Source organism: Macrotis lagotis, chromosome X (assembly GCF_037893015.1).
Source record: "Macrotis lagotis isolate mMagLag1 chromosome X, bilby.v1.9.chrom.fasta, whole genome shotgun sequence".
Taxonomy (NCBI): domain Eukaryota; kingdom Metazoa; phylum Chordata; class Mammalia; order Peramelemorphia; family Peramelidae; genus Macrotis; species Macrotis lagotis.
Genome location: NC_133666.1, coordinates 279,119,661 through 279,137,035, shown reverse-complemented (window position 1 = coordinate 279,137,035; position 17,375 = coordinate 279,119,661). Strand labels below are relative to the sequence as shown.

Below are 17,375 nucleotides of genomic sequence, written 5' to 3'. Positions count from 1 at the left end.
CCTCAGAAAGAGGGAAGTACCATACCAGAGTTGTATCTATCTGTTTCCTTGAATATTATGAGTCTAGGAAATATAATTTTAAGATTCAGGCTAAAATTTTGATTGCTGTTCTTTAATGGGGAAAGGTAGCTCCAAGCTTTATAACCAAGATGAGATCTTCCCCACCAAATGTCAGTTCCACAATGAACACATATGTTAAACAATAAAGAGACCCATTTATCCAAGTTAATAATAAAATAAAAACCAGAGAAAGTCCACATGTGAGAATACATATCAGACAATACAAACTGAAGGAGCTGAGAGTGAGGTAACTCAGTTCAACCAAGAGAGAATCCCAAATTTTACCTAAGGGGAAATTCCCCAAAGTTTTTACTGTTGCAAACTGAGAATGAAGACATGATTGAAGGGGCAGCTAGGTGGCACAGTGGATAGAACACTGGCCTTTGAGTCAGGAGTTCAAATCTGGCCTCAGACACTTAATAAAATAATTACCTTAGCTATGTGACCTTGGGCAAGCCACTTTAACCCCATTGCCTTACAAAAAAAAAAAGACATGATTGAAGTTCTTTATGTCAGCTCCTTCCCAGAGTCTTTCCAACTCTTTATGGCTCTGAAGAAATAGTAAAATCTCCATATATCTTTGCTCTTGATGCTAGGAACTAAAAGAACCCAAAGAGACTGAAGGGACTTGAGCTCTCTTCTTTCCTCTCTCTTCAATTCCACCCTGCCTCTTATGCAGGTTTCCACCAATGCAGAGAGTCCCATGTCAAAGGACTTTAGGGTTCAATATATATAATTATTATTCTTATAGTTTTGAAGAGGATACTCTGATTCATATATAGATTGGACTAGATGATCTCTCAAATTCCTTCCATCTCAAGTATTCTGTGATCCTGATTCATTGACATTACCAAATCTAACCCCATAGGATCATAGTCATAGAATCAGATCTGAAGGAACCTTAAAAGTCTTGTAGTCTAACCTCCTCATTTTGCAGAGAAGGAAACTGAGGCTCACAGAGGTTAAGTGATGATCGGCTGAGCCAGAAATAGGAACGGAGCCTCTTGACCATCAGGCTAATTTTCCCTCTTCTCTACTGCTCCGCTTCTCATACTCCACAGTCCTATTTTCAGCACTTGGGCAATGAAAAGCCTTTTTATTCCATTTTTATGTACGCATTCCTTGTACATTTCCCTAACATGGCTCTTAGTCAATAAATAGTATCTACTATGAAAAGCTTGTAGAAATGTGTGCATTGTGGGGGCCTCGGGTTAATTTTTTCCATTTAAAATATCCATAAAATTGAAAATAAAAGTAGTACCAGGAAGAAAAACCACACTTGGATATATCAAAAAGAAAGTTTTTCATCTGTCATTTATGATTCTCTAGCATTTCTTCTCCTTTAAATGATCTCTCATCTCTTCAACTGAGACTCTCTCCCTCTCTTTCCTTGGAGAGAAGAGAGGTCCTCATTATCAACATTCCCTTGCCTTTCTTTGGGGAAAACATCAATTAGTCGGCATAAGAGAACAGTGCATTATTCTCAGACAACTGCCTCTCCCCCCACTCCCCTTTGCTGGCCTCTGAGGCGGCTAGACCCCTGGCTCCCTGACATTTCTTTCTCCCTTCTACAGCACCCCTCTCTCATTCTGCCACCCCCATGAAGTGTAATTACTCCTTGGTTCCTAAATCAATTCCTGCTCTGGGGAAAAGAAAGCCTTCTCTAATTACAGCCAGTTATGCTATTTCATCTGGGGTTTCTCATCATCCCTCAAGGAGGTCCTGTTCCTATCCCTTTCTGCCATATTCCGTGGTTAGCCATAGCATAGCAGGAGGAAGCCACAGAGGGTGTGTGGAGCCCTTTACTTTTGGAGGGTAAATTATTCTGCCTTTTTCTGAACTAAGCAAGTTTTCTTTTTCCTTGAAATGTCAGACCCTGGGAGCTTGTGTGTCAATTTGCCAGAAGAATTCTCCCTTCTCTGGTAAGATGCCTTTCATTTTAACTTGACATTTGTTTCTTGAGAAAAAGGTTAAATACTAATAATGTACTTTGTGATTTGGTCTCAAGTTTGTCAGAAAAAGTTTTACCTATTATAAATTTGTTTATTTATTTTGAATATATATACCAAGTCATTTTTAGCTTGGAGAGAGATGTCTGAATTGGCATAATCTCCCATGCTTTCTAACATGATTCTTTGCCCTAAGATGATTTCAGATAACATTTATAGGAATCTTGAATAAGAAAAAAATAAAACCATATTAAAATAAATGTAATTTTTGAGCCAACATTTCAGATGAGATACTATTCAGTTTTTTTCATGAACTGCTTCCTCGTAAGAATTCTTTCCTGTGATCAATGTCTTAACCTTGAATTTCAAAGAAAGAAGACATTGTCCCCAGGTGGATCCATACCAATCACTCTGGATGATTGTGAGGAGGGCACAAGTATAAAGTTTCATTATTACTCTTACTTCATTTTAAAGGAAGACCTTAGCTTTTATTCTTAGCACATTCCCATGAGAAAAGTTGGAAAAAGTTTTAGACAGTAGTCAGTCAATCAATGAGCGTTTCCAGTAAGAGCCAAACTGTGTGCCAGGGCAGCTAGGTGGCACAATGGATAGAGTGCTGAGCCTAGAGCCAAAACAACTCATCTTCCTGAGTTCAAATCAGACCTCAGACACTTCCTAGCTGTGTGACTCTGGGCAAGTCACTTAACCCTGCTTGCATCTGTTTCTTCATCTGTGAAATGATTAGAGAAGGGAATGGTAAACCACTCCAGTACTTTTGCCAAGAAAACCCTGAATAGGGTCAAGAAGAGTTGGGCACAAGTGAAGAGCAACAATAACAACAATGTGCTAGGCACTGGAGATTCAAAGAAAGGAGGCACAAGATAGTCCTTACCCTCAAGGAATTCACAGAATAGAGGCTGGAGAAATATGATTTGTTAATATCACTAAAGTCAAAAAAGGAAGGATTTTTCATATGCTTACCCCAAGGAAAAGAGCTTTAGGGCTCATCTTCACACAGGAGATAGTTGAAGCTGCTATAGTAAACTAACTATAGAGGGAATGAACTTCTAAATAGATAATGCAATAAGGGAGGACAGGAAGAAGAAAATGAGAGTTGGGTTCTAAGAGAATGGAAAAAAGGATTAAGAAAGGACTTCCCTGTGTTCTGTTGCAAGTAGAAAAGGCCAAAAGCAGAGAGAGGGAAGAAAAGAGAGAGTTCATATTTGAGTGACTCTCAGAGACTTGGGAAACCATTGCCTGTAAGGGATAATGGAAGACGAAGGGAGGCAGATTTTATACATCTTTACTGGATTAGAGTAGACCTAGAGTCCAGTAATGTTGGAGTAGAAGAGATAAATTTGTAATTAAGTAAGATAGGAGATGGGGTGGGGAAGACAAATAGAAGTAGAAATCAATTGGCAGATTGTGAGACTGAACTCAGAAGGCTTTTGTGACACAAATATCTTCCTTTGGACTATTTTTGAGACTTCCTTGTATGAAGTTTCAAGCCTTAGCTCTGGAAAGATAGAACAGGAAAAATACACATTTTTGTTTTTGCTGTAAAAATTCCTTTCCTAAAGAATGAAAAGTAAACGGACTAAACAGAAGAAACAACTCTGGTTAAGTTTACTAGGAAATTTCCATTAAACCTTGGAGGTCTAATCTTCTAAGTTCTCTGACTGTTTAGACTCCTCTAAACTAAAATCTCATTCTTCACAACTGGATTCCTAATTTCATGCACATCTGTTTCCTTTGATTATTTAATAAGAGCTACTCCTGTGTTTGAGGAACAAGCTTTGCTCAGAAAATTCCCAATGGGGGGGGGTGACTGGAAAGGTGGTCCACGTTTTTGAGCCTAGTGGAAAGTTAATTCAGAGAGCTGGAAAGAGATTTCTTTACTTTCAAAATAGCATTGATAAGAGTGAATTCCTGCCAGGGATTTCAAAGCACTGGCACATCAATGGGTTCGGGGAACAAAAGCTAGAAAAAGGTGATGTTTCTAATGTAAATGGGAGAACAGTTCAAAACACCAATTAAAGACTGTTCCCACTTGGTTTTATCATGTAAAACAGCAACATCATGAAAGATTCTTTTTATGGTGTTTTTATATGAATTTGAAAGATACAGTGGACAGCTTGCCCAGATTCCTTTTATGGTCATTCATGAAAGCTAAGATGCCTGTTACTATGTTTCCTTGGTCCCCTTTTCTTTGTGGTGGTAACTGGAATACAGATTTGTCACCCCCATGGAACTGCATGTTTCTGCAATTGTTTTAGATCTGTACATATATTCATTCTTAGAGACTAAAGAGCGCATTTACCATCACCATGTGATCTCCAAATCCCATGAGCAGACTGACCAACTTTAGTTTAGTGGGAAGAAGGCTAGATTTGACATCAGGAGCCTGGTGTCTAGTTTCCCTACTTAGCTCCTTACTAATTGCGCAACTCTAGGTGAGACAGGACTACAGGGGCATAGATTTAAATTTAGAAGGGCCACTGAAATCCATTCTATTCAACCTCTTCTTATTTGACCAATGAGGAACTAAATTACTTTAAAGTAATTTCTGGGATTTAACTTAAGGCCCTCTCACTCCAAATCTGCTGAGATCCTTCCACTGTACTAGGGATGGGGTAGTGGCAAGAGTTGCTGGCTTTGGAATCTGATAAGTTGAATCTTTGTTCTGTTCCTTGTGAGACAGGACAAGCCTCAATTTCCTTATCTATAAAGTAAGAAGAATGGACACCAAAGACATGAAAATATGGCCCACAGGCTACATTTAGCCTATAACACTCCCGAGTGTCCCCAAACCAGGTAATTAGAAAACATTTAACAAAATAAAAATACAATAAAGCATAGATGATATTAATATGTGGATTTCTAAGTCAATATATGGCTCACATAGCTCAGGATCCTTATGTATCATTTATTGGCTTTTATATGTATTTGAGTTTGACACCATTGTACTTTATGATATTCAAGTTTACTTCCTACTCAAACATTCCATGAGAAAGATCTAATAAAAAGGACTTTAGGTACTCAATAAAAAAAACTCACCTAATTGTTAATGGGAAGTGAAGATTAATCCAATATACCTTGATGATAGTATAACTTGAGACTCAAGCCTAGATATGTGCATAGTATTTGCCTTATTGATAGAATGATCTCCACCCTTGTCTCCTCATTTTTAAGAGATAATAATGAATGACTTGATAATTCCAGCAGTCATTTCTTCGACCAATGAAGAGAGTTCTGGGTTATACTAGTTTAAGGATGGTAGTCCTTACTAGATCATATTTATACTTTCTTTCTGGTCTCAGAAAAAGGACTGTTATTCCATACTTTATTTTTCCATATACAATATATTATCAGTGCTAAAGTGAAGCAGCTAGGTGGATAGTGGCTAGAGCACTGGTCTTGGAATCAGGAGGATGAGGTTCGAATCTAGCCTCAGGTACTTGACACTTACTAGATATGTGACCTTGGGCAAGGCTCTTAACCCCGATTGCCTCACATCCAGGGCCATTTCCAGGCGTCCTGATTCATATCTAGCCACTGGACCCAGATAATTCCAGGGGAGAAAGTGAGGCTGGTGACTTAGCACAGCACCCTCTCACTCAAATCCAATTCACATGCATTTCCTGGCATCACCTCCCTGATATCATGGTCTTCTTCAAGAATAAAGGACAAGGGGCAGCTAGGTGGTGCAGTGGATAAAGCACCGGCCCTGGAGTCAGGAGTACCTGAGTTCAAATCCGGTCTCAGACACTTAATAATTACCTAGCTGTGTGGCCTTGGGCAAGTCACTTAACCCCATTGCCTTGCAAAAACGTAAAAATAAAAGAATAAAGGACAAACATCATCATCATCATCATCAATGCTAAAGATGATTTTAGCCCATCATCATCTTTGGGCTAAAAAAATTATATTCAAGTAAAGAAATAAAATATGTGTTGTTACTTTCTCTTTTTCTAGGAGGACTTCCTTCAATTCAATTTGATTTAATAAAACTGTATTAGGATCTATTAAGTGCGAGGCATAGTTATTTGTGTTTCTATCTCTTTTTCCCACTGTGCCCTTTAGATTTTAATTGAAATGAACAGATCTTTTTGAAAAAACGGTAAATATATATATATCTGCATATACACATAACATTTATACATACATATTCACATTTATATACACACACATGTACATGCACATAGGTAGATGCATATATATATATATATACATAATATGTATATGTGCAACCAATCAGGTCATATCTCTAAGAAACACATATCAAAATAGTACAATTATATTTGGATAATATTAAAAAATCCAAAAAGTTAGGAAGTCCAAAATTGAGAAATTTATTTTATGAAGTATAAGGTTACTCAGGGGATTGAAGAATTTATATCCTCGGCAAGAGTAATCTATCATAGAAAGATGATTTTGGCATTAATCTCTTTCACTCACAATAAATGATATGCTCATTTAGCTATGTGATTAATGGTTTTAGTTTGGATTCGCACCTACTATAAGATACTCCAGAAGGGAAAAACAAGAAGTAGGTTTTTTTTATTATTATTATTACAACAAAGGTAAAATCAAAGAAAGCTTGCAACAACAGTAACTAATGATTCCTAATAGTATTATAAGTGTAACCAATACAATTAAGATAATTAGATAAGAAATATTATCAAAGATAATCAAAAGAGATAGAAAATTTTTACCTATCAGACAATCAAACAAGGGGTGGGGGGGACTCCAACTCAGTGAAAGCAAATCTCAAGCTGGGGAATCCTGAAGTTCAAATAGCCCCTTTCACAGTCCTGATCAGAAGGGTCCCAGGCATGCATCCTCTCCTTGGGTGAGATTCCAAAGGGGTCCGAGCAAGCCTTACACAAGCCTTATACAGTTACAGGATATTGAACAAAGAAGGCATGGTGCCAAGCATCTACGTGATTCTGGACTCAGAAGATCCATCTTGAAACTGGCCAAGTTTTAGGAGGGATATTTCTTCTCCAGATAATTGAGGAAAGTGGGTATGCTTATAGGACTGGTCAGGTTCCCAGTAAATGCTCCCCTCCTTATCAGGGACTGGCTAGGTTCTAGATTATATGAGTGTTTTACTACAAGGTCATCATACCCCTGACTTGTTTTACTATTTTTGTTCAGGTTATACTAGGGACGTGGAAGAGCTTTATTGATTAATCATTCAACAGCTACTTAAATTTTATAAGGCATTTTGCATGTACTATCTCCCATGAGCCTTAGAATAACCCTGTGAAGTACTCCACTTTTGATTTTCATCTTACAGAATAAGAAACTGAGCCTCAGAGAAGTTAAGTGACCCTTGTTAAGAAGATGGCTAATGAAGTAAGATTTGAACCCAGGGCTTCATGATCCAATTCTATTCTCTTAAACTTCCACCCTTAAAATTTCTTACAGTTTTAAACTTCATCAAGATGTTTATTTTGGTCAATAACTACAAATAGAAACTATATGTGGTCCAGAATTAACAGAAGGATTTTGGACTAAATAGTGTTTGAAGGATTTCAGAGTTCTTTCAGTGATAGAGGCAGGAACCATTACAATGGAAAAAGTACTGGAGGTGGAATCAAAGCATCAGAGTTCAAATTCTGGCTGTCATTTGCTACTTGTAGAAAAGCACAGAAGAAAAAATCATGGAGGGATTGCATTATGTGTCACTGGGACAGTATCCATATGAATAGTTTAAAAATGATGAAAATTTGGTTAAAAGTATTAATGACAACTGAAATATAAACTTTTAGATGTGTGTGAAAATGAATTTTCCATTCATGATATACTTAATAATCATAATTTTCAGTTTTAAGGTTTTATTAACAAAAACAGCCAAAAAATCCCAAACCCTTTATTAACAATTGCAACAAAACCCCTGTGTCAGGACTTCCTTTTGATCCAGAGGATCTAAGGATAATTTGATGACTTCTACCTTTTGGCTCTATCCAGATCATCTGGAAGTTTCAGCATTTGACATCCCTTAACAGTAATCTCTCTTCCCCTTTACAAGCACACTGATTGACAAGGCTCTGAACAGGATGGTTTTATTTGTGAGTTAATAAAAACAAATAGGACTCACATCTAGGTCAATAAGAAGCAATGCTATTTAATAATGAACACTGTTCCCTACAAAAACCTGCAGAGTGACTGAGTGGGGTTTTTAGGCTTTGGGCTCCTTCCACAGCCACTGTGTGTGGCTCCCGTGTCTGCACAACCACTGTCGTTTTATTTTTCTGTTGTTTTCTGGAGATCTTGTTGGTCACTGATCGCAAACAGGTTACTGCTGCTGGTTGCTATCCTCCATAGCTTTCCTTCTGAAGTTTTCCTCAGTTCCTTGCCAGGTGGTGCTCCTTCCATCATACTTTTCTCTAATTACTCCAAACTCTTGCCTAATGAGTACTTTTTTGTTTGTTTATGTTGTGTTGTTTCTCCTCCATGCCCACTCTAGTCCTCTGCTGGTTCCGTCATTTCTCCTCAGCCTCCAGCAGATGGCACAGTTTGCCTTTCTTAGGTACCCTCTAAGACTGGCCCTTAGGGGAAAAGCTCCAAGTGCATTTATAGCTCCAAAATATATATATCTTTATTAATCCTAACTCTTCTTTGGCCCAAAGCTTGGCAACTTTAGATCCTGCATAGATTTTTGGGTCTCTCTAGGGGCTAGAGAGCTGTTCTCTCCTTGCATCATTGAGCCGACCTCTGCCTTCAACCTCATAAGGCTTACAGAGACAATTTGCACCTTCTTGCCCAGAATCTGAGTTCTGTTTTTTGGTTTTTACTCATTAGCCTTTCTCCCTAGGTTCAGGGATTTGGGGGATATCTCATTGATCTCTAGCCTTCATTTTCCCCTAGGCCATTTACACTAGGTTATTCAATTTGTCAGGAATAATTAGAAGGGGTGGGATGGGGAGGAAACTCCTTACCTCCATCTTTTTCCTAAACTTATTCTACATTACTCTCTTTTGTTGTTGTTGTTGTTGTTGTTGTTTGTGTTTTTTTAATTAATTAATTTTTCCAACTTATGTGTGAAGATAATTTTCAACAAGCATTTTTTTGCTCTTTCATACTCTTTGATCCAACCAAAGAGTACTTGCAGGTTTTCACACGTGATGTTGAGTCTTTCATTCCACCTCAGTGCCTTTGGACAGGCTTTCTCCCAAGGTTGCAGGGTACATACTCCTAATCTTTTCCTCTTGTGTTCCCTTGTTTGTTTAAAAGCTCAGCTTAAAGGGGCAGCTAGGTGGCGCAGTGGATAGAGTACTGGCCCTGGAATCAGGAGGACCTGAGCTCAAATTTGACCTCAGACACTTAATAATTACCTAGCTGTGTGGCCTTGGGCAAGTCACTTTAACCCCATTTGCCTTGTAAAACCTAAAAAAAATTTTAAAAAAGCTCAGCTTAAGTGCCATCTCCTATGAGAGTGTTTCCTGCTCCCCTAGCTGCTTGTTATTGTTGTTCAGTCCTGTCTGACTCTTTATGGCCTCACTGGGGTTTTCTTGGCAGAGATATTGGAGAGGATGACCATTTCCTTGTCCAGTAGATTATGACAAGTAACCTTGTCCAGGATCACTCAACTAGCAGGTGCTGAATCCAGATTTAAACCCAGATCATCCAGACTCCAGGCCCAGGGCTCTGTCTACTGAGATACCCAGCTGCCTTTCTGGCTGTTTATATCTTCCTGCAAACTTGAAAAGAAGTAAATATTTTCTTGGCATCTTACCAAATTAGAGATAGTGTTGATTTTTTTTAAAAAATGAGATGGGTAGACATACTTAATACTCTATTCTACCCATGCGCTCTCTCTCAGAAGTTCATATTAAATGTAATATTTCAGTAAAGAAATTGACCTCATTTTTGTCCCCTTTTGTATTTCCTTTCACTTTTTTTTTGTTTTTTAAAAAATGTTACATCGATACTCTTTTCTTCTTTCTGCATTCATCAACAAGCATATGCTACACACCTAAAAGGTTCCAGGTGACAGAGCTACAAAGAGCCAAAAGTGTTTTGAAGTAATCTAAGGAGAAGGGGTTATGAAGGAGTTGACTTACCTCTTAAAAGAGAGTAGTTGATTCAGCTCTGAGGGTGTAAATACTTACCTTTTTCCCCCCCAGCTTTTTCCAGGGTTATTTATTGCATTTTCCTTTTACAAATCAGTTCAATTCAACCTAGTACAATGGTACAAACACAGACTGAACAGGTCTCAAATTTTTCTTCTCTGGTTTTTTTAACCAGCTAGGAATTGCAGAGGGGGAAAAGACACTTCACATATAAATGGAAGCTAAACTTGTTGAGAAGAAAGCCATAGTACCCTCACAGTTTTGAAACACACACACACACACACACACAATCACACTCATTCTCACACACACACACACACACAGAAACAGAGACACAGAGACTTAATCTCAATATATTGTTGTTGTATTTAATATTTCACTGATATGTAGTGACCTGGTAGTATGTTCTTATTAAAAAGTTGAATCTTTGCTTTCATGGGATGTTTGAGGAACAATTTTCTGAATGTAATACAGCCTTTCTTCCTTCTCCTATCAGTTTTGGGCCCTCCTCATTGCCCATCAGTATAATGTGTTTCAGATAGAGAAGACACTGATTGTTTATCCAAATGCATATTGAAATCTGAAAAATAGATATTTTTCATCCACTTGGTTTTTTTCTATGTAGATGGTCAGGTCAAATACCTCTGAGTGAATTCAAAGCTCTTCTAGGAGGCTCTGCAGTAGTTCTGGGACATAATTTAATTGACCCAGTATCATCTGTAAATAGGAACTTCTGAGAAAACTTTGCCATTTCCAGGAAATATCTCTTCAATTCTCTTTTTTTTTTAAATCAGATCTTTTTTTTTTATCACAATGGTGAATACTGTTTTTGAGCATACATCTCTCTGTTTTATGCCTCACTTGATCAGATGGCTACTGAACAGCATTTCATTGATAGCCAGAATGTCAAGATCTATATGTTTCAGTTCCTCCAACAATATATCTACTCATTGGTCATTGGACAAGGATCAAATTAAAGTTTCATGGTTGTCCAAAAACTTCATCTTAGCACCATCTGCCTTCTTTCTAGCTCCTCTGCCATAGTCACTAAAGGAGGAAAAAAGGGGGATAAAATAGAACTGAAAGTTGTTTTTTAAATTATCGTTTCTTGGATTGCCATGGCCAAAAAATGCATCACCAGGTGGTCTTTCTATTTCTCTTTAGTTAGCCAGAAAACAGACTTGGTCTGTTATTGGACCCATATTCAAAGGTATGGTAGAATTTTCCAGAGCTTAAGCTCTACTAGAATATCCGTCTAGAACCCAGTGTCCCCTCTGTACTATAAAGAGGCTTGAGAGTAGAACTTGAGGAGAACAGACTATTATATCAGCAAGAGCTTATTCTGAAATGATTTTCCATTTTGGCATTTCTAGCCCCAAAGAGCTGAGATCTATCCAATTCCACAAATGTTTATCTAGTAACTACCATGCGTTTGCTACTCATGGAGACAAACCAACCACAAGATCATAGGGTGAGAGCTGGAAGGAACTGATTTTATAATTCAATTTCTCCCTCCTTCCCCCTATTAACCTTATTCATTGATAAGGCAAGAAAAACAAAACCCATTATAAATATATAGTCATGCAAAACAAATTTCTACATAAGTTAAGTCTCTTCTTTCTCCTCCTCCCCCAAAAGAAGAAAAGAAAATATTGTTCAAAGGATATGAATAGGCAGTTTTCAGAAGAAGAAATTAAAACTATAAAGTTATATAAAATGCTCTAAATCACTAATAAATTAGAGAAATTAAAGTTAAAAGATCTTTGAGGTTCCACATCATACCTATCAGATTGACTACCATGACAGAAAAGGAAAATGTCAAGTGTTGAAGGGAATGTGGAAAAATAGGGATGCTAATGCACTCTTGGTGATTTTGTGAATTGGTCCAGCCATGCTGGAAAACAATTTGAAATTATCTCGAAGGGTTATAAAACTGTGCATCCACCCTTAACATTATTGAGTTATATCTCAAGGAGACCCAAGAAAAAGGAAAAGAACCCGTCAGCACAAAAAAGATTTATAGCAGTTTTTTTTTTTAGTGTCAAGGAATTGGAAATTGTGGGGATGTCCATCAACTGGTAATGACTCAAAATGTTATTGTGATTTTTTTCTATTATGCTTTTTTTTTTTTAGGTTTTTGCAAGGCAAATGGGGTTAAGTGGCTTGCCCGAGGCCACACAGTTAGGTAATTATTAAGTGTCTGAGATCAGATTTGAACCTAGGTACTCCCGACTCCAGGGATGGTGCTTTATCCACTGTGCCACCTAGCTGCCCCTCTATTATGCTTTAAGAAATAATGGAAGGGCATAGTTTCAGAAAAACCTGGGAAAACTTATATGAGCTGATACAAAGTGAAGTGAGCAGAACAAGAACACTGTACATCATAACAGCAATATTTAATGAGTCAACTGTGAAAGATTTAGTTACTCTGTTAAATACAATGATCCATGACAAATGCAAAATAATCATGATGAAAAATCCCAGTCCACTTCCAGAAAGAGAACTGTTGAACTCTGAGGAGACACTGAAAAGCACATTTCTTTTGCTTCATTTTTTCTTGCCTTTTCCTCCCATAACATGACTAATATGGAAGTACATGTTACATGACTTTATACGTATAATGTGTATCATCTCTGACTAGAGGGAGGGAAGAATTATGAAATGAAAATAAAAATTAAAAAAAAAGTTTCTTCAAACTGTACTGAGTTTATCAGCTTTCCATCTGGAGGTAGATAGTAGCATGCTTCATTGCAAATCTTTTTAAACTGGTTGGTCTTTATATTAATCAGAATCACTAAATCTTTCAAGTTGATTATCTTCACAAGATTGCGGCATTATGTATTTTTTTCCTGGTTTTGTTCACTTCACTTTGCAATAATTCATACAAGGCTTTTTAGGTTTTTTCCTGTTTTATTTTGTTTGTTTTGCAAGGTAATGGGTTTAAGTGACTTGCCCAAGGTCCCACAGCTAGGTAATTATTGTTATTTTTTCAATTTTATTTAAGGAAATGGGTTTGAGTGACTTGCCCAAGGTCACACAGGCAATTATTAAGTGTCTGAGGTCAGATTTGAACTCAGGATCTCCTGACTCCAGAACCAGTGTTCTATTCTTTGTGCCATCTAGCTGCCCCCCCCCCCCCAGGTTTTTCTGAAATCATCTTGGTCATCATTTCTTTTCTTAAGTTCTTGTATTTTATTTTTTTCCAATTAGATGAAAAGATAGTTTTCAACATTCATCTTTTTGTAAGCTTTTGAGTTCTACTTTTTTGATTACCCTCCCTTCCCTTCTCCTTCCTTATGGCAGAGAACAATCTGATATAGGTTGTACATGTATAATCATGTTTAAACATATTTCCATATTAATCATAGTATGAAAGAAGAATTAGAATTAAGGGGGGAAACCAAGAGAAAGAGAGAAAAAATATAAAAGAAAATTTAAAAAGTGAACAGAATATGCTTTGGTCTGCATTTTGAGACCATAGTTTTTCTCTGGATGTGGACAGCATTTTCCAACACAAATCTTTTAGAATTGTCCTTGGTCACTGAACTAAGAGGAGCTGAGTCTAACTTAGTTGATCCATCTCAGTGTTGCAGTTAATGTGTAAAATGTTCTCCTGGTTCTGTTCACTTCACTCGGCATCAGTTTATGCAAGTCTTTCCTGAAGTCCACCTGTTCATGATTTTTTACAGAACAATAGTGTCCATGACATTCATATACCATAATTCATGTACCAGTCATTCCCCAATTGATATGCATCCCCCTCATTTTCCAGTTCTTTGCCACAACAAAAAGAATTGTTATATTTTTATACATGTGAGTCTCTTCCCCTTTTTATGACTAGTCATCATTTCTTATAGCACAGTAGTATTCCTTCTCAATCATATACCACAATTTGTTCAGTCACCTGAATAAATGGACATCACTTCATTTTCCAATTCTTTCACCACCACAAAAGATTTTAGTAGAGAAATGATGTAAGTTCTCTTTCTCATTTACTTCTTATTTTTCATTTTAGCTGAGTTGTTTTTACTTGCACACTAACATTTTTTATTTCATGTAATCAAAACTGTACATTTTACTTCCTGTGAACCTCTCTATTTCTTGTTTGGGCATTAATTCTTCCCTTCACTGTAGTTCTAACAAGTATTTCCTTCCATGTTCATTTAATTTGATTATGATATTTTTCCTTTACACCTAAATCAAATGCCAATTTAAAGCTTGTCATAGTATGCGATGTAAAATTTTGATCTATACCTAGTTTCTGCCATATGAACTTGATTTATTTTAAAATGGAGTGTTTGCAGTGAGTTTAGTTAGTAATTTATTTGAGTTGGAGAGAAAGCCTCATATAATGAAAAAATTATTGGATCTGGAGTTTAAAGATATAGATTATCTAGCCTCCACACTATATTACCTAAATAACTTTAGACAAGTCACTTACCCTCTCTGTGCCTCTCTCTCTTTGTTCACCTGTAGAATAAGGGGCTTTGACTTGATGATTTCTCAGATCCCTTCCAAGTCTTGTGGTCTGTTGAACTAAGAAGTCATAGTTGACAAAGAATTGAATTTCAAATACTTGTTGGACACCTACTCCTATAACCTGTTGTATTGGACATTACTAAGTCATTACCATAGCATTGGAGCTTGTAGGTGCCCAGGGGCATGGCTGGACCTGGAAGCAGAAAGACTCATCTTTTTGAATTCAAACTGGCCTCAGAAACTTACTAGTTGTGTGACCCTGGGTAAGTCACTTAACCCTGTTTATCTCAGATTCCTCATCTGTAGAATGAAGGGTAAAAAGAAAAGGTAGAAAACTTCAATTGGGGTTACAAAGAGTCAGATACTGATGAACAACAAAAATAGCAATGATCCTATCTAATTGAAATGATTGGAGTGTGTTGCTAATGAAGCCAGGGTGTCCATCTAATAGTTCCCTTTTCTGACTGGGAGACTTTGCCCTTATTTCTGATTAAGCAGGAACATGTGACCGAATATGCATTGCTATGGATAGCACTGTGGATTTATCTCTGTGGGTGAAAGACAGCAACATCTCTCATAATATTTAGGATCATTTTTATGGCATTTTTTAAAACAGAAAACTGGGTTTGCTAGAAGAAGTATTGTATATAACACAGTAAATGGGGGACATTTTCAGAGAGGTATCTTGTAGAATTGCAGAAATTTCATAATTTGATCAAACATAAGATGAAACATTTGTTTTGCCTTTGTTGGAGCTCAAGCTAACACTTCCAAGAAACAGTCTTTTCATCTGTGCTTTCCTTAAGGATTTATTGTGTTTTTGTTTGTTTGTTTGTTTATTTGTTTGTTTTAGTTTTTGCAAGGCAATGGGGTTAAGTGGCTTGCCCAAGGCCACACAGCTAGGTAATTATTAAGTGTCTGAGGCCAGATTTGGCTCCAGGGCTGGTGCTCTATCTACTGCACCATCTAGCGGCTACAAAATTGGCCTCTTGAATTCTTATCCAGTCAATATGAGGGTCTCCTGAATTGGGACTGTTTAGCCCATTTTCCTTCTTACCTTGAGTCTATCCCCTTCTTCCTTCCTTAAATACATATAATAAAGATTAAATATGTAATGTAATGTAATTCGATAATGATATAAACAAGCTAATGACCTCCTTCATTTCTGCTCTTAGGATGAATGGGCATCTGCCAAATCTTTGAGAAGTCTCCATGTTTAGAAGAAGGTTCATCTAACTAAAGTCATGTTTAAAAAGACATTGTAGTGCTTGAATCCTTTTCTGATCTCCCATGTGAGTAAAGCAAGACTTATTTGCAAGTTTCCTCTTTCCCTGGAGCCCAGATTACAGATTCTAGGATGTATGGGCAGTTATTCAATTGTCAACAAATAGAAATGGAGAGAAACAAAGAAGTATTCAAGGGACCAGGACTTTTGGGGGCAGAAGGAGCCATTTTATATGTCCGAATGAAAATGAAAATGAATCAAAAGAAATAACAGTTTGGAATCTTTGATCTGTAGTGTGATAAGAAGATGCTATGGTTTTCTCAGTGGGATCTGACAGTGGCCAGAGTCTGAACAGAGCTGTCCCTACATGGGTAGCTAGCTGGTTGTGGTCCTAGACCCCACAGTCAATGAAAACCTATTATAGCCAGAGGAAAATGTTTGGAACTTTCTACAAGAAATGAGCCGCTTTCTGTTTCTAACATTCCCTAGACCAAATTAGCTTTGGCAATTTTCAGAGTCAAAATGAGAAATTAAAGTTGCCCATGATGTGCCCATCCTCTGGACTGAGCAAGTAGCTCCCCGTCCAAAGTCATTTTCTGTGTAGAACATTGTTTGAGCTGCTGACCCACAACTGGCCTCCCCTTGCCCAGGTCACTGAACTCTTAAACACTGGCTAACCCCTCTAGGATACCACAATGGAGACGTGAACCTCCCATGGACGATGACCACAGTGTGTGTGAATGGAGGCCTGGGGAACCCCCGCTACGCCAGATGGAATCGCCGGGAGAGTGTCGAGGACTGTGGTCAGACTGAACACCACCAGGGAGATGTGGAAGTGCAGCAGCCCAGACTGACACCATTTGAGAAACTCATGCGGGACATGTCAAAGGATGAGAAGGTGGTGAGAGAAATCACACTTGGGAAAAGGATTGGCTTCTACCGGGTCCGAGGGGAAATTGGAAGTGGGAACTTCTCCCAGGTGAAACTTGGAATTCACTCCCTAACCAAAGGTAGAGTTTGACTTCTCAGGGTGAAACAGTAACATAATAATTATGGGTTTTCTTAAATGATGTCTCAAAGTAATATACCAAAAAAGCCTTGGACAATTAGACAATCAATCTATAAATGATAATATATTTGAGAATTTACTTTGGACCTTGGACTTGGTCCCTCTCCATACTACAGTTTAAGTTTCTAAAGTTGATTTTGCTTGTGATAATATCCATTCATTCATTCAATCCATCAAACACTATTTATTTGGTATCTACTATTACAAAGCTTTTGGTTAGGTATTGTGGGAATACTGAAGCAATCAAGGAAAGGCCCAGTTTATGTTCTTAAGGAACTCATGATATGGTGAGGGAGCAAAACAGATTTTTTTAAACTCTGTGAAATCATGTTATTCAGAGAGCACTGACTGAGTCAAAAGAGCTTTATTGATCCATTGAGCTTAAGTAAGATACAGATTTCATTTAGATCAGTAAAGTGGAATTCAAGGCTCTTCCCATTTCTGTCACAACATGGGGTAGGGAAAGCCCTTTGTAAATAGTGAAATGCCCTGGAAATGAGAACCTTGCCAAA

The 17,375-nt window shown here is 37.6% G+C and overlaps 1 protein-coding gene across 1 annotated transcript in view; it reads left to right on the top strand.

Annotated features, from left to right (window-relative positions):
• Positions 1–1,930: 1,930 nt before the first annotated feature.
• NIM1K (NIM1 serine/threonine protein kinase) overlaps positions 1,931–17,375 on the top strand; it is a 36,098-nt gene continuing 20,653 nt past the window's right edge. The window contains exons 1-3 of the mRNA XM_074207532.1: positions 1,931–1,982; positions 15,745–15,861; positions 16,481–16,804. Of these exons, the coding sequence (XP_074063633.1) occupies positions 16,516–16,804 (289 nt within the window). The 5' untranslated portion in view covers positions 1,931–1,982; positions 15,745–15,861; positions 16,481–16,515. The remainder of the gene's footprint in view (positions 1,983–15,744; positions 15,862–16,480; positions 16,805–17,375) is intronic.